The sequence below is a fragment of the Pogona vitticeps genome, chromosome 9, assembly GCF_051106095.1.
Source record: "Pogona vitticeps strain Pit_001003342236 chromosome 9, PviZW2.1, whole genome shotgun sequence".
NCBI lineage: Eukaryota > Metazoa > Chordata > Lepidosauria > Squamata > Agamidae > Pogona > Pogona vitticeps.
The window spans coordinates 22,968,231-22,989,769 of NC_135791.1; the positions used below are offsets into that span (position 1 = coordinate 22,968,231).

Genomic DNA, 21,539 nt, shown 5'->3' on the forward strand with positions numbered 1-21,539 from the left:
AGATTGTAAAGCATCTAGAGCAGTGGTTCCCAACCTTGGGCAATGCAAGTGTTCTTGGACTACAGTTCCCAGAAATCTTCACCACCAGCTGTGCTGCCCGGGATTTCTGGGAGTTGGAGTCCAAGGTGGGGAGCGATTGATCCAGAGCTTGTATGAAGTAGCATTCTTTGTATTTTCTTTACATGGAATGCTTACTGCCTCGGTGGGGGGGGGCTATGATTCCGCCCCCCTCCTTTCTGTATTTAGGAGGGGAGATATTAAAGACATATCTTTAAGACTTGGCTTTGAATAGTTTTTTTAAATGCTTATGCTGTGTTCTTGTGTAGATAGATAGATAAAACTTTGTTACGGTCAAAAGACCAGCCACAAATAAAACATCTAAAATATATAGATATACAGAAATATACAAAAATATTGGGATCGAATGCAAAGCAATAATTAGTTCTGAGGTAAACAACAACAAATTCTTGTTTATTTTATGTGGTGATTTATTTTTGAATGTTTTGTACGCTGCTTGGGCGGGTTTTGAAAAGGAAGCACAGAAATTCTGGAAAAAAAAGTCCCCTCACAGAAATACGGTGTATAAAATGCATTAAAAGGAAAAGGGGATCTGGCAAGGACACAATGGTCAATTTTCCTTCCTTTTCCCTTCCTGTCCTGCAGGCGGCAACGTGCACATCCATTACCACGAGGAGAAATGTTATGAGGACGAAATCTTTTTCTACCACCTGGGCTGTCATCAGTGGGTCTCCAGCCATGACCTGGCCCCTCCAATCACCCACGGTGAGGGAATGCTCCGCGCTCCCAAGTCTTCGGCAAGAGAGAAAGCACCTGCATGGCCGTGACAGGACCGTTGACGCTTAGAATCCCCTGTTCTGCATTTCCCTCCAAAATGGGACTTGGGTTTCTTTCGGACCTCTTTAAGGCAGGCAGAAGTTCCACAGGGGCAGGTTTGCCCATCATAATTCTCTGAAGGGAGCTCCTGAAAGGTTTCTGGCTGCACAGATCATAAAAGCGAAGTATGCTGCTTATATACTGCCCCAAAGCACTTAAAGTACTCTCCGGGCAGTTTCCTATTTAATTATGTAGGCCAATGGTCCCCAACCTTGGGCCTCCAGATGTTCCTGGACTAAACCCCCCAGAAGCCTTCACCACCACCTCTGTTGGCCAGGATTTCTGGGAGGTGAAGTCCAAGAACATCTGGAGGCCCAAGGTTGGGGAACCACTGTTGTAGGCAACACATTACCCCCCCCCCCACACACACACACACATTCCTCCCAGCAAGCTGGGTACTCAGAAGATGGAAGGTTGAGTCAACCCTGACCCGTTGCCCAAGCCCCTCAGGATTGAACTCAGGTGGTGAGCAGAGTCTTCGCAGCAGTACTGCAATTCAACCACAGCACCGCGAGGCTCTTAAAGCAAAGATGGAGGAACCATTAGCTCTTGAGAGAACGGTAGACTGCAACTGCTGTCATGGTGACATAAGTCAATGGGAGTTGAGAGTCCAGCAGCATCTGATGGGCCACAGACTTCTGTCTCATTTGGATGAGAAGGAAATGCTTTTCAGAAAACGCTTGACTCTCCCTACAGGCTAACCTTGACCTGTTTCCTTTATGCTTTCTTTCTCTCAGAGCCTGAGGGAAAGGCTCAAGCCCAGGCACGGGGCCGGTACGCCCACGTGGCTGCTGTGATGAATGGAAACGTTCTGCTGGTGGCCGGAGGCTACAGCGGGGTGCCGCGGGGTGACCTGCTGGCTTACAAAGTGCCCACCTTCGTCTTCCAGGTGCCCTCCCAGATGGTAAGCCACACCTCCTTCCTTTTCACAGCAATCATCCTTCAGGGCTTCCGCGTGAGCAGGACCCTGAAGCCCTAAAGCCTCCTAAGAAGGACGTGGCCAGATGTGCGTGGCACAGCCCGCTGGCCGCAATTCACGGCTACCCATATAGGCTCCAGGTTTTATTTCCACAGTGTCGTGTTTACAAAAATCATAAAACTCGAACATTTTGTCAGAAGCATGGCAGCAGTAGACTGGGGCTCAGCAGAGTTTAGGAGTTACACGGCTACAGAAAAATCACCAGCCTGCTTTTAGGCATTTATGTCCACCGGAGTTCCTCGCAGAAGTGGCTGTCATGTGAGTTGTTCTATAAAGGTGGCTCCCTACCTTAGGTGCTCTTGGACTGCAACTCCCAGAAGCCTTCACCGCCAGCTGTGCTGGCCAGGGATTTTGGGAGTTGTAGTCCAAGAAAACATCTGGGTGACCCAAGTTTGGGAACAGTTACTCTATAACTTGCATTATTCCAACACAGCCCCAGGCAGCAACAGTAATTTTGCCACCCTCCTAAATAGGGTTTTTGATTCCAAGATGACAAATAAATAGCTTTCGACCTGTTTATTTGCAGTTTGCAGATGTTGTTTTCAGTGACAAGCCACTTTCTGCAGGACAGGTTGAAAGACTGAGGAAGAAGGGGGGGGGCGTTAGGCATGTGTAAAGTGACACTGATCTTTCTCAGATGTTTCTCAAACATAGCTTTAGATCCAGTTCCTCTCCCCTGGGCTAATTGATGGTTTGAAACCCAGTGAGATTCTGTTCTATGAGCCCTCATGAAGACAACCAGCCAGGGGTGTCTGAGAAAGTTTTTGGTATAGAGAGTTGACTGGGATGTAACAGGGTTCAAGGTCAGTACCTGAGTGGAAACCATGAGTGCAGAAAAACAACTGTCCATTACACAAAAGAAAAATTCTGGTTGCCTCACAAACTAGGGACCCCCCCCCCAATCCAGTTCGAGGTGTAGTCCCTATTGAAGGTTGTGCTATATAGATGAGAAGTAAGTAAGTAAAACAAACACAGGATGTAAGGGGGAGTTTCTGTATTCAGAGCTTCCACTAATTTGCTGACATTCAGCAAAATCTCCCATCTCACACACTTTCCTATATGGAGTGATTGTAAGGGCAGCCTAGTTTTACCGTTCATGTGAAATGCTCCTAATCCATTTCTCCTTCTCTCGTTGCGTCTATCAGTATCATCTGGATTACTGCTCCATTTATACAGAGAAAAGCACGTGCGCTAAGGACCCCGAATGTGTCTGGTGCACGAGAGGCTGCCAGAGTACTCAGCCCCACAGCAACGTGAGTCCCTTTGGGGGGTGGCGGTGAGATGAGGGACATGCCTTTCCGGAGATGGGGGGCTATTAAAAGAAGGGAGCCATGAGAGTGACGTACAAGCCCATGAGGTGAACCACGTCTGTGGCCCCCCAAAGACGGCTCAGATCGTGGGATCGCTGCTGCTTAGTTTGGCTTCCCAGCAATGAAAAAAGGCTTTTAAAAAACAGAAATACTTGCTTTAAGGGTTTTTATTAGTTTGCTGTTGAATTTCAGCAGCGTAATGATATGGGAACAGCAACCCCCACTGCGTGTTTGGGAAGGGATAGGTGAACATAGCCTGGATCGTAGGCAAGAGAAGCAATCTCAGAGTGTAGGACTCCCGGATTGTGTTTCTACAAGGCCAGGTATTGATTATAGTCTGTCTTCGTTTCCTTCTTAGTGTCCCAATACGGGCTGCCTGGGTCTAGCCCGCCTCCTGGTGGATTGCCAGTCATGCTTGGCTTTTGGTGGCACCAATGCTTCTCTGCCCCGTGCCCCGGGACCCTTTGGTTGGTGTGTGCAAAATGAGACCTGCATGCCTCTCTCAGGTAAGTGAGCCAAGCTGCATAGTTCTGCAGTGCGCGTAGAAATGGTGCATCTGGTCCCACAGACTCACGTTTCAGGGATGCTGCTTCTGTGGTCTTGTAAACACTCAGAGATGTTGTGGGGCTTTTCTTTAGAAACTTGCCAGGAGGCGTATTAAGATGTGAGGCATCAGGAACATTGATATGTGCATCCTGAGGTGTCAGTATAGAATTCTGAATACCAGAATGCGTGGGGTAGCTTTATAGATGGCTACACAAAGCACTGTAAATAAGCAATTAAAACTTTCCAGGTTTTCTTTCTCACCTAATTTACTTTGAAGTACCCTTACTATTGCTGTTGGTTTTAACGTCTCTATTTTTATTTTTGTTTTCTATTTTACGTGTTGTAAGTAGTGCTGTGATACTAATGGGAACGGGATACAAACTGAATAACTAAATAATAAATCCCTCATGGGATGTTTTCTCGAGTCCTAACGTCTCCTTTCGCATCCGGCCTGTCCGAAAGGACGGGTAGAGTTTATTCGTGTCGTTAGCCTGTTTATTCAAAGGATCGGATGCTGGTTTAATGGTTTAACGAGGCATCTTTGTTGGTGCAAGAACACCTTTTTATACATGTCATATTGTGTTTTTATCCATGTAAGCCGCCCCGAGTAGACATTGTGTAGGGGGGGTGGGGTAAAAATCAAATAAATAAAAATAAATAAAATTTAGGACCTCATTGTCTGTGTCAGCTTTGTGTAACTTGCTGTGGCTAACTGCAGCTCAATGACGGTGTGCTAGAGCAGTTCTCAGCAGTGCCAGCAGGCTCATGACCAAGACATGATGTGCCATCTTGTCAGTTAGCTGCAATTAGCTGCACCAAATCATGCCCACGTTAATGCCAGCACCCATAGGATTCTGAGCTATAAATCCTAGACATCCAGGTAGCAACTCAGTATTGGGCAGGCAGTCCAGTGCATGTTCCCCTTAGCCCTCCCCCCTTCCAATGTAGGCCTTTTTCACAAGAGCTTTGTGGTGCAGTGGTTAAACCGCTCTTCTGCAGCTAAAACTGTGCTCACGACCTGGGGTTCAAATCCCAGGTAGCTGGCTCAAGGTTGACTCAGCCTTCTATCCTTCTGAGGTTGGTAAAATGAGTACCCAGCTTGCTGGGGGGCGGTGGGAATGTGTAGCCTGCATAATTAACTTGTAAACCGCCCAGAGAGTGCTTGAAGCGCCATGGGGTGGTATGTAAGCAGCACGCTTTTGTTTTTGCTTTGCTTCTATGGAAAATGGGTTTCCCCCTTCCCTTAGGGAAGAACGAAAGAGTCCTCTCACTTCTAGGGCATCGTAGGAAGAGCAAACTTTACCACGGCCCAAAGGGATCCCTGTATTCTTCTCTGAGTATGTGACTGACATCCTCCCTTTAATCTCCCCCCCCAGAGCAGGGCAGATGCCAGGTCGGGAAGCTCTCGGGCACCTACGGCTGGTGGGGGCCGCACCCTTTCTTTGTGACCTCCTTGGCGCAATGCCAGCACGACAACTTCCTGCCTGGCCTTCATCTCATCACCTACCAGCAACCGCGCAATGATTCCCAGCCTGACAAGGTAAGGAGCAGGAGCGCGGGGGGGGGGGGGGGGAATCGCGTTACCTTTCACCAAAAGTACCCAAGACAACTTACAGTATTAGTTAAGGAAGGCTTTTTATACTGTTGGATACGTGCTTCGTACCTTTTGTATCTATCCCTCCCTTAGGTCTCTATTGTTCGGAGCACGACCATTACTCTGAATCCCAGCACAGAGATGGACGTTTCGCTGGTCTACAAAGGTTTCATTCATCCGCTCGTGAGCAACTCCGGACACGCCGAAGATATCAAAATCTGGGCACGCATCCAGCGCCTTTTTGTGATTGCCAAGCTGGCCAGGTTCCCTGGCACGCCCGAGCTGGTGAGTTTGGGAGCTTTATTGCCCAACAGGCCGCTTGGGAGGAAAGCCAGGCTGTGCGGCCTCGCGCAAGCTCTCCGGGCCCAGAAGGAATAGCTTCCGAGTGTTTTCTACGAAGGAAACCCTGAGAAGGCTCACCACCCATTGAGATAAATTCTTAGGTTATTATGCCAAACAGCCAGGCCAACAGTCCGTTTCTAATTAGCCCAATGCAGGCAGGCCCTCACTTTTTCCACCTCTTCTGTCTTCCCTTTCAGGAGGAAGTGGGTCGTTGGGCAGTTCAGCAAGAAAAGGATAAACGGCTACTCCAGCGTCCTGGGGGCGAGCGCCTTTTCCCCAGCACCGAACGGGGCAAGAAATACGCAGTGCTGCTCGAAGGCCACCTCAACAACTCCGGCAACGGGCAGACCAGCGAACTGACCCTCACATGGGATCGAACCGGAGTGCTCGGGGGCAGCGTGAGTATCTCGGCCTCTGCAGGGTGAAAAAGCTTGGAACCCCGGCTGTCCTGCATGGGCGCATGCGCTGGGGAAATGAGGAGAGACGGCCCTTTAAGGACTGGATATCAACGGTGGAAAGTGGGAAACAGGCTTGCTGCTGACCGATCGGTTCTGTTGACCGTTACCCCTCTGTTCTGTTTAGATGCCCATGGCTATGCGAGTTTGTTGGTTCTCCTTTCCTGTACGTGAGAGAATATAGCTCCCTTTCAGGGACTCTTAAAAATGCTGCCTTCTGTTATTGACTTTGGAGAACAGGGTGCGATGAGGATTTTTGCCCCGTGTTGCCCAGATTTGTTAGTCTGTTTTGTCCTTTTATAAAAGAAGCAGTTTCTCTGGTGGGATTCATCGGTGGTCCTCTCCTTGTGGAACAAACGCCGGTTAGAAATTAGATGGGCCTTCTGCCCTCCAGATTTTTAGAAAGCCATTGTACAGTAGACCAAATTGTTTAGGGAGGCCTTTGGCAACATCTTGAGTTTATTTTTCAGACCCGCATGTTACATTTGCATTTGTGGTTATTATTTTTTTAAATTCTTTATGATACTCCTGTAATTTTGGTTTATTTTGTTACGTTTCATTCCATTTGGTTTGACTTCATTGATCAGGTGTCCGTTTTGGGTCACCTTTCTGTTTGCTGTGTTTGCATTATGATTTGGATTATGTTAGTTTGGTAGTCTGTTTTGTTTACATCATGTAAACCGCCCTGAGGTTTACTAAGTTCAGGTGGTTTATAAACTCTATAAATAAAATACAGTGGTGCCTCGCATAGCGAGGTTAATCCGGTCCAGATTAACCTTCGCTATGCTGAAGCATCGTTGAACGGGGCATGGTTTAATGCGTTCCAAATGGGCCGAATACTCACCGTTCAGTGATGCTTCTTAATGGCTGGCAGCCATTTTCGCACCCTCCCCTTGCTTAACGAGGGCGCGAAAACGCTGCGTGCGGCCATTTTGGGCCATTTCCGGGCTTCCGGCGGCCATTTTGGCCGCTGAACAGCTGATCGTCGGGCTTCGTTTTGCGAAGATCGGTAAGCGAAACACTTACCGATCTTCGCAAAGCGAATTTTGCCCTATCTAAAAAACGTTGAGCGATCGCATTAGCGATCCCAGAAAAGGGATCGCTATGCGATTTTGTCGTTGTATGGTGCGCTCGTTAAGCGAGGCACCACTGTAAATACAAATAGATAGAAGGAGATAACAGGAGTGCGTTTTAAGCAACATGATAACAGTAAAAGAAAAGGAAACCCATAATGAGCACAGATGAGGTTGAAGGACCTCAAAGGATCCGTGTCGGGAGTTCCTTCATTTCTGAATTTCCTTTACCTGCTTCATCGCATCTAGGAGATTTCTTACTTTTTCCTGGAGCCCCATCGCTCGGAATTGTGTGCTGCGTACCGCTCTTGTCTGGCGTGCCTGGCTGACCAGGGCTGCGGATGGTGTCCTCTCAGCGCCACTTGCCACCGACGGCTGGCGCATCGGGATGACGCCGGGCCCTGCGGGGCGGGCAGCGTGCGTCTCATCCTGGTCCCAAGCAACTGCATCTTATGTGAGGACTACCGAGACTGCCACGCGTGTAGCAAGGTAGGGAGGGAGCTGCCAGAGACTGGCATCGGTTTATTCTGGGAGAGGCTGGCGATCGAGGAGGGCGTGAAAAGCAACTGCCGGGTTGGGAGCAGTCTCTGGAGACAAGGAGGAGGGGTGGGTCTTTAGAAGGAGGTAGGTTTGAAAAGGCCCCTCTTGCAGTATCATGGGCTGCTGCCAGGCACAGGTGAGGTGGTGGTGTGTGTGTGTTTCAATCCAGGCTAAAGTCAATTTCTCAGAGGTGTCCCTTCCGTCTCGTTCTGTGCTCCAGGACCCCTTTTGTGAGTGGCAAGTGCACAGCAGCAAGAAAGGAGACTTCCTTTGCAGCCGGCGTGGCCGCCTCCCTGGTGCCATCCATTCTCCCAAGGATTGCCCGAAACTTTGCAATCAGTGAGTTTGTTGGGTGGGGGAAAGGGGTGGGTTGGGCGTCGATGAAAGTAGGGGGATCAGCTTTGTGTTGGGTCCAACCATGAGCCCTCTGTAGACCATTGTTCCCAGCAGTAGCTGGGAGAGGCTGTCCGGTCCTTTTTTAGGCACATCCCTTTCTCCGCTCTACCTTTAGACTCCAGGGATGGGTTATCTGGTTGCAAAGCAGAGGCTCTACCAGGATCATGCCGTCTTCCCATGCCAGGATCAGGCTGTCATGGGATGGAACATCTGCTAAGTTCTGCCCCGTGGCGGAAAGATCAGAGCCAAAATAATCTCTGTGTAGCTGAGACACCATCCGGTGGCAGGGACATAAATATGTCCTTAAAGGGCAGGAGATTTATGGGGGCACCTGTGTTAAAAGCAAGCTGGATGAGGCTCATGGCACAGTGGTTAAACTGCAATACTGCATCCAAAACTCCGCTCACAACCTGGGTTCAGGCCCAGGAAGCTGGCTCACTCAGCCTTCCATCCTTCTGAGGTCGATAAATCGAGTAGCCGGCTTGCTTGGGCAGGGAAGCAATGTGGAGCCTCCATAATCAGATTGTAAACTGCCCGGAGAGTGCTTTAAGCACTATGGGGCAGTATATACGCAACATGCTTTTTTGAGATCTCCAGATGTTATTGGGCAGCAGTTTCCAACATTCCCAGCCAGCATAGCCAAAAAATAAACATTGCTGGGATTTGCAGTCCAACCTCAGTTGGCCCAATGTTGACGTCTATGATGAGCCTTCGGGTGATTCAGAAAACTCTGATTCCAGAAGACGTCATAGGACTGTCAATGGCCCGGTCATTGTCTTGATCTTCCGAGCTTTCCTCTCTTCAGCCAGTCCTGAAACCACCAGCTCATCCATGCCGAGTTTGGCATTCTAGTTTAGGGAGGAAGATCAAGGATGCAAAGGAAGTGGGAAGGACTCTGAGTGTGTAGAGGGCAGATTTCAGGGTGTTTTCTCTCTCCTCCTTCCAGGCGTACCACGTGCTCAGAGTGTCTCTCCAATTCCAGCCAATGTGCCTGGTGCCAGTCCACACGCAGCTGCTTCTTCTTCGCCGCCTATCTAGCCAAGTACCCCTATGGAGACTGCCGCGGGTGGTACGACAGGTAGGTCTGGCGTACAGAGCTGCCGGTCCAGCAAGGAGTGGCTTTAACCAGGACTAGTAACTTGGATTTTCACGCCAAACGAAATGCAAGCTGCGCAATTCTTTGCCAAATGATGGGATCTCCTGACGGTTGTTTTCCTCCCTCTTCTATTCCCCCCCCCACAGTGTTCATTCTGTGCCCCAGTGCCTGGACTGCACCCGGTTCAACACTTGCCGCGAATGTTTACAGAACTTTGAGTGTGGTTGGTGTGGCAACTCCGATAACCCTACTTTGGGCAGGTGAGTGTTTGCTTACATTTTTTTTTCTATGCAAAGAAGAAAATGTTTTTTTTCCCCTGTCCAAAAAAGATGCATAATTTGGCCAAAGGGCTTGTGGGATTGGGCTAGGTCAGAAAATTAGGAGCATAATAGAGAGGAGCGAAGTTTTGTGCAGAATTAGGGATCTCTGTTTTTAACTTTCAGATTTATAAATTAGGTTCTAGCCCTTAAGGTTTGAAGGACATGTTTTGAAAGTATATTTCTGACTCTATATCACTTGTTGGAAGGTTTTCCACCATTGGATATTGTTCTTACATGCAATTAAAAAAAAGAAAAATCAGTGAGGCCAGGTTTTCCTTACTTCTGGTAATAAATGAATCAGAAATAAATTCATTGTATGGTAGGACCCTCTGTATCCATGGGGGATCAATTCCAAGCCATTCACCATCACCGCCACTGAGGCTGAAAACCAGAGAGAATAGTGGACCTTATACATAACATGGTTGGCCAGTTCTGGTAACGACATTGTGGAAATACATATCTCTGGATTTTTTTTCTTTTAATATGTTTAATATTTTCAGGCTGCCAATAAGTGAAACCACAGATACCCATCCTGTGGACACAGGCATTGTTACAGAGGTAGATGCCCACAAATAAAAAAAAAGAGGATGGCAGGCCTGGGACCTTGTGAGGTGAACGATGGACGTCTCATTTCCTTCCTAGGTGCCTGCCTGGCGATTTCTCTGGCCTGAATACCTTCCTCAACTGCTCAGTGGCACTTTGGGAGTCGCACGGCCTTCCCCCCACCCTGCCAGCCCGGTGGTCCTACGAGCAGTGCCCAGATGTGGACGAGTGCCGGCTGGGCCTGGCCAGCTGCCACCCTTTCGCCAGCTGCAAGAACACGCCCGACTCCTTTGAATGTCACTGTAACCGAGGCTACGCGGGCGATGGGGTGACCTTTTGCAACCAGACGTGAGTCGTAAGATAACGCACGTTCTCTGGTCCTGGGTGACTCTTTGGAAAATACCCACCGCTTATATGGCTCTTTCCAGGAAAGCTTTACATTTAGCACAGCACGTCATAATTTATAATTATTCCATTTTCTTGATAGATTAGGGAGCCCAAACTTGGGTTATTTAAAACCAGTGAGGCTGAGTGAAGTATGTATGTATGTATGTATGTATGTATGTATGTATGTATGTATGTATGTATGTATGTATGTATGTATGTGTGTGTGTGTGTGTGTGTGTGTGTGTGTGTGTACGTGTGTACGTATGTACGTATGTACGTATGTACGTATGTATGTATGTATGTATGTATGTATGTATGTATGTATGTATTTAACTAACTAACTAACTAACTAACTAACTAACTAACTAACTAACTAACTAACTAACTAACTAACTAACTAACTAACTAACTAACTAACTAACTTATATACCGCCCATCTAGAACGTGTGTACTCTGGGCAGTTTATACACAAAATATATATAAAAAAAGTACGAAAGTATAAATGTACTAAGAATAGAGCCCACATTAACAGCAGAATCCAAGATGGAAAAAGAAAAGAAAAAAGACATAAGCCATAAGAAATTTATTTGTGATTGCACTCACAAGTGGATGCAACGAAATGAAGGAAAGATACAGTAGGCTAAGGATGTATTGGTTTTATTTCTGTTTTGTCAACTCTCTCTGATTGTGGGATGTTAACTGCCCTAAAGAAAGTAAAAGAAAATGTTAAAGACAAGCCCTTCCTTCAGCCAAAGAGTGTCAGTTTTTCGTTTGTTCAATGGTTATATTATTTAAATTCTCATTTTTCCCCACCCATAACTAAATATACTTTAGCTTTATATTCTGCAAAATCAATTTTGGGAACTTTCGTATACACCCATGTGCGAAACAAAGGCAGCTCCTTAAATCTGAAGACTCTGTCTTGTCACCAACTACTTTTAAAGGGATAAATCCATGGAGATTTCACAAAGTCTTCAAGCTGGGGTGAATTTCGGCTTGTGTGAACAGAAGCCTAGGGAGTCTAGGTGGTCGGGAAGATAACGTTGCCCTGGAAATAGGCTTGCTAGATTGAGGCCTTCTGGCTAATATCTCTATGATGTCTCTCTCTCTCTCTTTGTGTCTCTCCCCTTCTTGCCCCCCCAGCTGCTATGATGAATGTGCCCATGGAGAATGCAGCGGGGCCCCGAACTTTACCTGCTTGTGCGATTTAGGCTGGACCACCGAGATCATCACGGGGGCCACCCCTCCACCCAGTGGGGTCCAGTGCAACCTGGACTGTGGGTGTCACTTCCATAGCAGCTGCAACCTCAGGGGGCCCGGTGTATGTGACGAGTGTCAGAGTGAGTCACGACCCTGATTTTATCATTTTTTTTTAAAAAAAGATACATTGCAATCATTATGATTAGTTTGTGTTGAAACTCCAATGTGAGAAGAAACTGGCCCTGCGGGAAACTGTTGGATGACGTACATCTCCCAGCATTCCTTACCAGGGGCTGATGGGGATTGTAGTCCCACAAAGCTTGCACATTCCCCACCCCTGGTAGAAGAGGACAGCTCTTTTATTTTCCCTCCCCATGTTCAGTTCCCCGGCCTACCTTGTTGCTTTTAAATGTGTTTTTGGTATTCATCTTGTTTAGCATTTTTAAATATAGTATCTATTTCATTCTTTTTAAAATATTTATATACTTATTGTTTTTAGCTTTTGAATATTGCCTTCTTAATGACGTAAGCTGTCTTGGATTCTTTTTAAGGGAAAAAGGTTGCAGAGATTCCCCCCCATTGCAACTTTGAAATATAACCGTATATATTACGATTTAGCAGTTATAGAAATATAGTCACATTCATGGGCTGTCTTTATATCATTGCTAAATCCTGTTCTCCACGGGTGAGTTCAAGATATTTTCAATAAATAAACAAATCCTCTTCTCTTTTGTGGACTTGCTCTTCGGTGGACAGACTGGACGTACGGCGAACGCTGCCACCTTTGCCGCCCGGGCAGCTACGGGAATGCCACCAGCCAGAGCGGGTGCCGGGCATGCGCCTGCCACGGGCACGGCCTGGAAGAGATGGGCTACTGCCACAGTTCTACGGGCATCTGTTACTGTGCACCACCCACAGAAGGGCTGCACTGTGAGCGCTGTGCCCCTGGCTACTATGGGGACCCCAGGTGAGAGGGCGGGCTGACTTGGCTATGCATTATTTGTCTATTGACATCTACCGTATTTTTCAGTGTATAAGACGCCCCCATTTATAAGACACTCCCCACTTTTCTAACACAAAATCAAGAAATCTAAGCAAGGCTTAGCAAGTAGAGGGGTTAAAGCAGGGATCAAAGCACAGCAGGATCACTTCGATCCCTGCTTTCCCCTTTCTTGCTAAGCTGGCTTAGCAAGTAGAAGGGGAAAGCAGGAATCAAAGCACTTTGATGATTCCTGCTTTCCCCCTCCACTTTCTTCTCAAGGAAGTCCTTTCTGATCTACTCAGTTTCACAATAGCAGGAGATCTGTCGATGGTTGTTAGGATTCTCTTTTCCTTTTGTGCCTTCCTCTGGTTTAAGGGACAGGGCAGGTTAGGCAGTCAGAAGCGAAATAGACAATCAAATGGAAAATCATTTTTTTAAAAAACAGAGCTTTTATTTTGTGGCATGCCTATACAGCTGTGAGAGCCATTCCTTGGGCATTTGGAGAAGCAGAATGAAGCTGATTTCTGTTACCTAAACATAAGAGTTACAACTTCAACTAGAACTGGATCAAGTTGAGGAAAACAGAAAACTTGGATGCTAGTTAAACATATTGGCTGCTTTATTTTTTAAAGAGGCAGATGCCCAATCAAAAAATAGCCATACCACGTTTCTGGAATTGTTGTTACCTAGAGAGGAAAAAAAAACATCCAGAGTTTCCTGTGTAGGATTCACACTTACCTTCCTGCACAGGAAACACCTGAAAATCAGGTTTGAGTTGTTCAGTATTGGCTGTGCAGCTGTCCTTGTGCTGACCCTCCTCTATTCATATTTTCCTGCTTCAGAAACGGAGGCCTTTGCTACCAGGAGTGTGTAGGGCGCTCTTTGCTCACCAACCTTTCTTCCGCTTCTTCGCTGAGCTCTCAGCGGGCTGGGGGCCTCCCACCTGGTGGGCTCTCTTACTGCGTCTGGGTGTTGTCCACGGGGGAAGACATGCAACCGTGCCGGCTGGAGCAGGTCTGCCCCACGGTCACCCTGACGATCCAACCTGACACCCTCTGCATGGTAAGCGTAAAGGCTAGAGGGGTGGACAGGGCTCCGGGGGTGGAGGCTGGTTCTGTAGGTAGATGTGAGACAATACAGTTGTGCCCCGCTTTACGATTAGCCCGCTTAACGATGAATCTGCTTGACGGTGAGGTTTTTGCGATCGCAAAACGATGTTTTGAATGGGGTTTTTCTGCTGTGCGATGATCGGTTCCATGCTTTGGGAACCAATTTTCGCTTTACGACGATCAAAAACAGCTGATCGTCGGGTTTCAAAATGGCCGCCGGCTGCAGAAAGTGGCCCCCCGCTGTGCTTAGGGATGGATTCCTCGCTGCACAGGCACCAAAAATGGCCGCCCTTATGGAGGATCTTCGCTGGACAGTGAGTTTTCAGCCCACTGAAACGCATTGAACGGGTTTCAATGCGTTTCAATAGTTTTTTTCGTTTCGTTTGATGATGTTTTCGCTCTACAGCGATTTCGCTGGAACGAATTAACATCGTCAAGCGAGGCACCACTGTAGTAGAGGTTCTGTAATCAATGCATAAATATGTAATTTCTGTAGGAAGCAGGGAGGAGATGAACCACACATATTTCCGGGAGAATTTGCTGTGCAAAATCAGATTTTTTTAAATGTCTGGTGTGAATTGTACCTTATTCTCCCTAAAAGCTATATTGAACTCACAGAATGAGAGCGGGCTGGGTATTTTTTTAATTTTTTTTTTTAAATGAACATCTTTTGGCGAAAACCAGGATTTTAGGTTGATTGCTGGCTGCACTCAGTCCCGCTTCGATTTCTCCTTAGAATAACTATGTCTATGCCTTTGATGGGCTCCCTGATTTCCTGGACACAGGCCTGATTCAGTTGGATCGTACGCTGATCGGAGCTTTCTGCGGCCAGGGCCGTCCCCGCCCCATCACAGTGGAGGCTGTATCAGGTACAGGAAAGAGAGAGAGAGAGAGAGAGAATTGACGAAAAAAGAGAAGGTTTACCGTTCTGAGGTGTGATGAGTGTTGGCCCCTCTCCCTTTAACCCTTCTGCCAACAGCTGAAGAGCTACCTTTTCAGGCAGGCTTTTAACCATCATGACTGAGTCCCTGAATGCCATTTCTTAGTTAAGGTAGCTTTTAACATTTTACCTATTTTTAATTATTCAGTTGCATTTTACTCAGTTTTAAATTTTTAAATTTTTTTAAATGTAGATTTTACCATGTTTTTAATTCCCTTCTTTTTAATACTATGGGCCACCTTGGGTCCCCTTATCGGGAGAAAGGCAGCCCTACCAATAGGCCAAATAAAGATCAAGAAGCAAATATTCCATCAAAAATCTGTAAAAAAAAATATTAACAGCTTGCCACTATTGAGAGACAGAGAAAGAGGCCAGAACTTTGGGGCATTGTTATCACCCTTTATGAACTGGAGGTTAACTGCAGCTATAAATTGTAGAAAGGATGATAGCATGCAAGCTAGGTTTCAGGACATCATCATTGCCACTGCTCACATTTGCATGGAGGAATCGCAGCCGTCTTTCCCGTGGAAAACCACAGTTTGGAAACCGTGGTTATAGATTTCGAGCTTGCCCTTCCATACCCCCGACCTCCTAAAGGATTTTCCATTTTTTTCTTTTTTCTGGAACTGAGAGTCCTTTACGGCAGCCGTTAGTTCTCCGATCCTCTCCTTGCCTTCTCTTCTTGCAGGCCTGCTGGTCATTTACTACGAGGCCAACTCCAGCGAGGCCTCTGGCTTCAACGCCACCTACACGGTGCATCGCTGTCGACCCAGTTGTCACCCCAACCAGGAGTGCGAGGAAGGGCGATGCGTCTGTAAGGCCGGTTACACGGGGCCCAGCTGCCAGTTCCACATCTGTCCGGGCAACTGTAGCGCTCATGCCGGGCAAGGGAGCTGCAATAGGGTGAGCCCCATTTTTGAAACCATGTCGTTCGCCATCTTTAAGCCGTCTTGTGGGGGGCAGGAATATTGCAAAAGGAAAGTAATGCAGTCTTGATAGCAGAAGAAAAACAGTGAATCTGTTGGAGTCATCTCTGGAAGGATATCCAAGGAGATCTGCCAGGTCTAAGGTTCTGTTGAAGGCCTCCGGTGCTGGAGCGCTCACCACGTCCCGAGGTCTTGGGTTCTGTTGTCATACTGCTCTAACAGTTAGGAAGTTTTTCCTGATATTCAACCAAAATCCGGCTTCCTGTCACTTGAGCCCACTGTTGTGTGTCCTGCCCTCTGAGATGATCGAGAACAGATCCTGCTCCCCCTCTGAATGACAGCCTTTCAAGCATTTGAAAAATGTTATCCTATCTTCCCTCAATCTTATTTTCTCAAGGCTAGACATGCCCAGTTCTTTCAGTCTTTCCTCCTAGGGCTTGGTTTCCGAACCCCTAATCACCCTTGTTGTCCTCCTTTGAACTTGTTCCAATTTGTCAGCATCCTTCTTGAAGTACAGAGACGTGATGGCACTGCGGGTTAAACCGCAGAAGCCTCTGTGCTGCAAGGTCAGAAGACCTGCAGTCGCAAGATCGAATCCACACGACGGAGTGAGCTCCCCTCGCTTGTCCCAGCTCCTGCCAACCTAGCGGTTCAAAAGCATGCAAAATGCAAAATTGCGAGTAGATAAACAGGTACCACCTCGGTGGGAAGGTAAATGGCATTCCGTGTCTAGTCACGCTGGCCACGTGACCACAGAGGATTTTCTGCGGACAAACGCTGGCTCTATGCGTTGGAAACGGAGATACAGAAAAGCTCAAAGGCCATCTGAGTGGTTAAAAAAAAGTCTAACTTAATCTAATTCAAATAATATTGAGTATGCAATTTAGGACAGAGTAAGTAAATTGCGGTGGGTAAAGCTAAAATCGACAGGTTGGGAACATTAGCTTTAGAGGAGCTTATTGATCGTAATGGAAGGCAGAAGGACTTCCTGTTTAGTATTTTAGAAAGGCAGGAATCCATAGCATCCCTTCGACTGAACTTAGATTGTTTGACGTCGGCTTTTGAGTGCAAGGCGAGGGGGACGGCGCTTAAAAGCTAATCACCGTTTCCTGAATCTAGACCTGCTGGACGTGCGGTTTTCCTGTCAACCGGGGGGTGTCAGCTTATCCCCTTTTGGCTTCTCGCCTTCCCTCTTTCCCCTCAGAGCTTGGGCTTGTGCGTCTGCAGCGATCACTTTGCTGGCTCCGACTGCTCCCTCCCGCTGGATGCCGGCAAGATCGTCTGGGAGACTTTGATTGACACTCAGCTGACGGCTGTAAGTGGAGCTCCGTTGGAGAACAGATGTAGCACCCTGCCCCCGGGCCACCACCCTCTATCTCCTGGGTTTTGATGGAGCCTCCGCCTTTGTCAGTCGCCCCAACAGAGGCTCTCACACACTCCTTCCACACACCTTCTTGGGGAAAATGACGAGGCCGGGGATTGATGTCCACAGCAGGGAAGGCTCGGCGGGCCAGCCTTTGGGGCTCTTCCGAGTGGCAGGGCTGTCTCGGCTGCCGGTATTCTTCTCAGTTTATTTCATGGTTTCAGAATTGTTCTATTGGATGGGACTTTAGGGTCCGCTTATCCGTCATTAGTTCTCCCGACGGTTCTTTGAGCCGTGGGCTTCAATAACTTGTGTGTGTGCATTTTAATCAGTAAAGGAACAGTATGTCACCAGTCTTGTTAGGGCTGGAATAATTGACTCATGGCATTCAGATCAGATCAGTGACTGCTTTTGGCATAACAGTTGCTAAATGAACAGGGATGCAGAAGGTGTGTGTGTGTGTGTGTGTGTGTGTGAGTGAGAGAGAGAGAGAGAGAGAGAGAGTGAGTGAGTGAGAGAGAGAGAGAGAGAGAGAGAGAGAGAGAGAGAAGTGTCTTTGTGTTGTTTTCCTGTCCTGGAGGAAAGATGGAGTTGACTCTTCCGTTCATGCCTATCTTCTTCCTTCAAGGACACAGCCAGCCGGTTTCTTCACCGTCTGGGCCACACCATGGTAGAAGGGCCGGATACCACGCTTTGGATGTTTGGAGGCATGTCATTGCGAGAAGGCATGCTGGGCAATGTGTACAGGTACGAGGCCCTCCCCTGTCCTCCCCCCCCCCCGGAGGCTCCTTTCCTGGAGGTGTCCTCGCCTCTCCAGTCATTACAGCCCAGGGTGCCGGGTCTCTCCACAGATACTCCATCGCCGAACGCCGCTGGACTCAGATGCTGGCCGGAACAGAGGACAGAGGCCCCGGGCCTCATCCCCGTTACTTCCACGCGGCTGCCTACATTTCCTCCTCCAAGGCTATGTATCTGCTCGGTGGGCTGACTGCGGATGGGGTGGCCAATGATTTCTGGCTGCTCAACCTTACCACTCTGCAGTGGAGGCTCGTACAGGTAACGTGGATGCTGAAGCTAAGCTCATGCTGGGGAGCCGGTGGGTTGTGCTGCCTGGTGAACTCTGGCCATTGTAGTCCAAGACAACACAAAAGCTGCTTGGCTTCCTCATCCATCCTGTTGACAAAAGAGGAACAGCTGGTTCCACGTGGTCCAACATATTCTGCATCCACTGTTGCCACTAAGAGGAAAGCCCCCATACAGGAGAAGATGGTGGGTCTCTAAAAGGGCAGAGAAAAAGGTGTCAGGCTAACAAGGCGGGCTTGGAACACCTCCTTTCCACCCGCAGCCCTTTGTGAACTTGGACCAGGCTGCTTCGGACAAACGCAGGAAAATGCCTTTTTTCCCCCCAACTGGATTTCCAAAAGGCACACAGGAAACAGAAATATATGAGGTTCAAGTTTCAAACAGTTCAGTCTGCACCTGCATATTCACCCATAATTATGTATTCCTTAACCCATCGTTTGTGATCTTTGCATTACCAAATTATGTCTGACTTTCAAGTGGGACAGGAGAGGAAAAAACAACAACAACCCAAACTGAGGTTCAGAAAGCTGAAGCTGTTTATTGGACCTGACTCTTCAGCACTCTGGATTCCTAGTGCCTTCTTCCTTGAATCCCCCCCCCCCCCCCAGTATTATGAGAGCGATGGGAAAGAAGAATCTTACTGGTGCCTCTTCCTTCTTTTCCAAGTGGCTACGTAAAATGGGGGTGCAGGTATAACCACTCGGTATGTTGGCCATCTGGTCAAGTGATGAGGAGAGTCGAATCACATAGTGATTCCCAGTCAGAGATCTGGGGATGTGACTGCTTGGTGGATGATGGCACAAGTGATTAGGGAGTGAATGTGGGTGTAGGAATTACTGGGGCAAGAGTGTTGTGATGGAGTTGTTGTTGTTTTTTCTCTTCAGGAGAAAAATGAATATATTTTACTGTCCTAAGTACCAAGCTTTGGATGTCTCTTCATCCCAAATAATCCTGAATCAACAGCCCAGCTTTTATCAGGTCTCTCTGCAGATGAACCAAGAATGGTGGAGAAAAGAGGGGACCCCCCCATGCCCCACTCGCTCCTAGTCTTCAAAACTCTGAATGATCCTGATGGATCTCTTCATGTCGTCCTGACCCCCTCTAGGACCCGCTGATCCCGGCTGTGGCAGGCCACACCCTCACGGCTCGCCGTGGCTCTTCCTTGCTCCTAATTGGTGGCTACTCCCCGGAGAATGGCTTCAATAAGAAACTCTTGGAATACAACGTGGTGTCAGAGACGTGGCATGCTGGGAACCAGGCTGGGACGCCCCCTACAGGTAAAGATAATCCATGGGGGAACTGGTCACAAGGGAGGTCAAAGGATAACCTGGCAACCCCGAAGGTTGAAATGAGTTTTTAGGGTACGAAGACGCAGCTCGTGCTTTTCCTAAGCCGCCATCTTTTCCAAAAAGCTTTAAAGAGGATTATCACAAATTCTCAAGACCACAGTTGGAAAGTGTGCCTGCGAAGGGAGTCCAGCAAAATACCTTCCTCCATATTTCTGCTCGAGGAAGAGGAGGCAGTCAAATGAAGGAGAATTATTACTGCCCAGAGATTTCTTCCCACCCTCAGCTCCTGGCAAATAAAGACACCTGGCACTGCACATTTTCTTTTTCAGGTCTGTATGGACACTCCGCTGTGTACCACGAGGCCACTGACGCCATCTACGTCTTTGGCGGACACCGGTTCCACGTAGAGATGGTTTCAGCTTCTCCCGAGCTCTACAGCCTTTACTACCCGAACCTCACCTGGAGTTTGCTGGCCCCATCCCAGGGACCGAAGGTGAGAGAGGCACTTGATGCAGGTTTAGCAATCCCGCCAGCATGCTCACGAATCGTACCCTCCCAGCTTTAAAAGCTGGCTTTGTGTAAATTCACTTTGGGCCACTATGTATTGGGGGGGGGGGAACCTCCTCTGAATTCAAGTTCCAGCCTCGTTGGTTCAGAGATAGGGGTTGGGGTTGGTTTCGATGGTAGGGATTTTATCTTTTCCATCCTTAGCACTTGAACATGGGCTAAAGGTGCAAGCATCTAACTTTCTTATATTGCCTGTCTTTCTCGTATGACTTAATATGTTATAACCACACATTTGGAAATTCTAGGATTTGAGTTGTAGTTTGTGAGTTAATTGTCCCGAAATATTGTTGATTTTGGTTCTGTTCTTTTTCCCCCCTCTCCAAGTTGCTTTGAGCCTGCTATTGCCGCAGAAAAATGGCACGTGGTGATGTCTGAAGAAAGAATTTTGAATGAATGAAAGACGAAAAGATGTTCTAATGAAATGCTTATCTTTGTGTAGCATCCATGGGGCACTTTCTAAGTTTAGGAGGTCATCTCAGGCATTGAGTTGGAAGAGTTGGCTTAAGAGGGAAGTGGGAGGTTGATTTCCACGGTCTTTTTGTGTCCCACCTCAACTGTTCTCTCTCTCTCGCCTTCTCCAGCCACTGGCTCACTTCTTCCACGTGGCAGCAGTGCTGAAGGACACCATGGTAGTTATAGGAGGGCGCACGGAACGGGAGAATTTCACCAACCACGTTTTCTTCTACCAGTTAAACTGCAACACCTGGATCCTACCTAACAACACAGGTAAAGTCTGGAATGAAGAAGCTGAAATTCGGCTACGGGATTCAGCATCTCAGACACAACAACTCACAATTTTAAAAAAGCAAGAGATCCATTTAAAAAACATAGGTTTTTTTTTCCCTTCCTATATTTGATGTGGAATGCAAATCAGGGTCTTTGGATAGAAGTTGCAGAATTGGTATTTTCTTGGTTGCGGAATTTAGGTTGATTCCGATTTTTGTTTCGTAATGACAGAACCTTTGAGCTTGACAAAGGAGGTTGTGGGCTGCAGGGGGTGCCTGGAGTTGACAGGGGAATATAACCCCCACGGCTACGGCAGTCCTGCTGTACATTCTTTGTTGGCATGCTTCCTCATTTTCAGGAAGACGCCTTGCAACCAACACTCTGCAAACCCTTCTCCAAAAAATCACCTTCAGCTCCCTGTATTGGTTTGAATGAGGGCCGTCACGGGTCTGGGATTCTTCTCTTTGGCTCACCCCCATCTTTTTTGGTTTTTCTTTCTCCTTCTGCAGCGCCGGCCATGGTGGGCGAGCCTATCATGGAGTCCATTGCCCATGCTGTGGCTGCTGTGGGAGGTCGCATCTACCTCTCGGGTGGCTTCAATGGGGTGGCCCTGGGGCGTATGGTGGCCCTCTCTGTGCCCTCTGACCCTTGCCTCATCTTCCCCAACCCGGAAACCTGCAACGGATCTAACGCCAGCTGCACCTGGTGCCACGGCAGCTGCCTCTCTGCAGACGCAGCCGAGAGGTGCGAAAGAATGGGTTCAGGATAACAGGGAGCAAAGAGATGAGGGATCCGGCTTTGAGGAAGCAGGAGGGCAGTGTAGGTCTCAGCTGGAAAGTGATGGGAGCTGAAAAAGACGTGTCTTTGTGAGTGGCTTGT

The 21,539-nt window shown here is 48.0% G+C and overlaps 1 protein-coding gene across 2 annotated transcripts in view; it reads left to right on the top strand.

Moving 5' to 3' along the window:
• Positions 1-21,539, top strand: part of MEGF8 (multiple EGF like domains 8) — a 46,684-nt gene that overhangs the window by 11,786 nt on the left and 13,359 nt on the right. For both annotated transcript variants that reach the window (XM_072979918.2, XM_072979919.2), the window contains exons 12-35: positions 664-783; positions 1,632-1,798; positions 3,019-3,126; positions 3,542-3,689; positions 5,106-5,269; positions 5,417-5,608; positions 5,863-6,063; positions 7,443-7,682; positions 7,954-8,072; positions 9,076-9,207; positions 9,372-9,485; positions 10,188-10,436; positions 11,619-11,815; positions 12,432-12,642; positions 13,500-13,719; positions 14,503-14,635; positions 15,395-15,609; positions 16,837-16,947; positions 17,624-17,742; positions 17,847-18,051; positions 19,184-19,355; positions 19,697-19,860; positions 20,516-20,660; positions 21,170-21,404. In XM_072979918.2, coding sequence (XP_072836019.2) covers positions 664-783; positions 1,632-1,798; positions 3,019-3,126; positions 3,542-3,689; positions 5,106-5,269; positions 5,417-5,608; positions 5,863-6,063; positions 7,443-7,682; positions 7,954-8,072; positions 9,076-9,207; positions 9,372-9,485; positions 10,188-10,436; positions 11,619-11,815; positions 12,432-12,642; positions 13,500-13,719; positions 14,503-14,635; positions 15,395-15,609; positions 16,837-16,947; positions 17,624-17,742; positions 17,847-18,051; positions 19,184-19,355; positions 19,697-19,860; positions 20,516-20,660; positions 21,170-21,404 — 4,081 coding nt within the window. The remainder of the gene's footprint in view (positions 1-663; positions 784-1,631; positions 1,799-3,018; positions 3,127-3,541; positions 3,690-5,105; positions 5,270-5,416; positions 5,609-5,862; positions 6,064-7,442; positions 7,683-7,953; positions 8,073-9,075; positions 9,208-9,371; positions 9,486-10,187; positions 10,437-11,618; positions 11,816-12,431; positions 12,643-13,499; positions 13,720-14,502; positions 14,636-15,394; positions 15,610-16,836; positions 16,948-17,623; positions 17,743-17,846; positions 18,052-19,183; positions 19,356-19,696; positions 19,861-20,515; positions 20,661-21,169; positions 21,405-21,539) is intronic.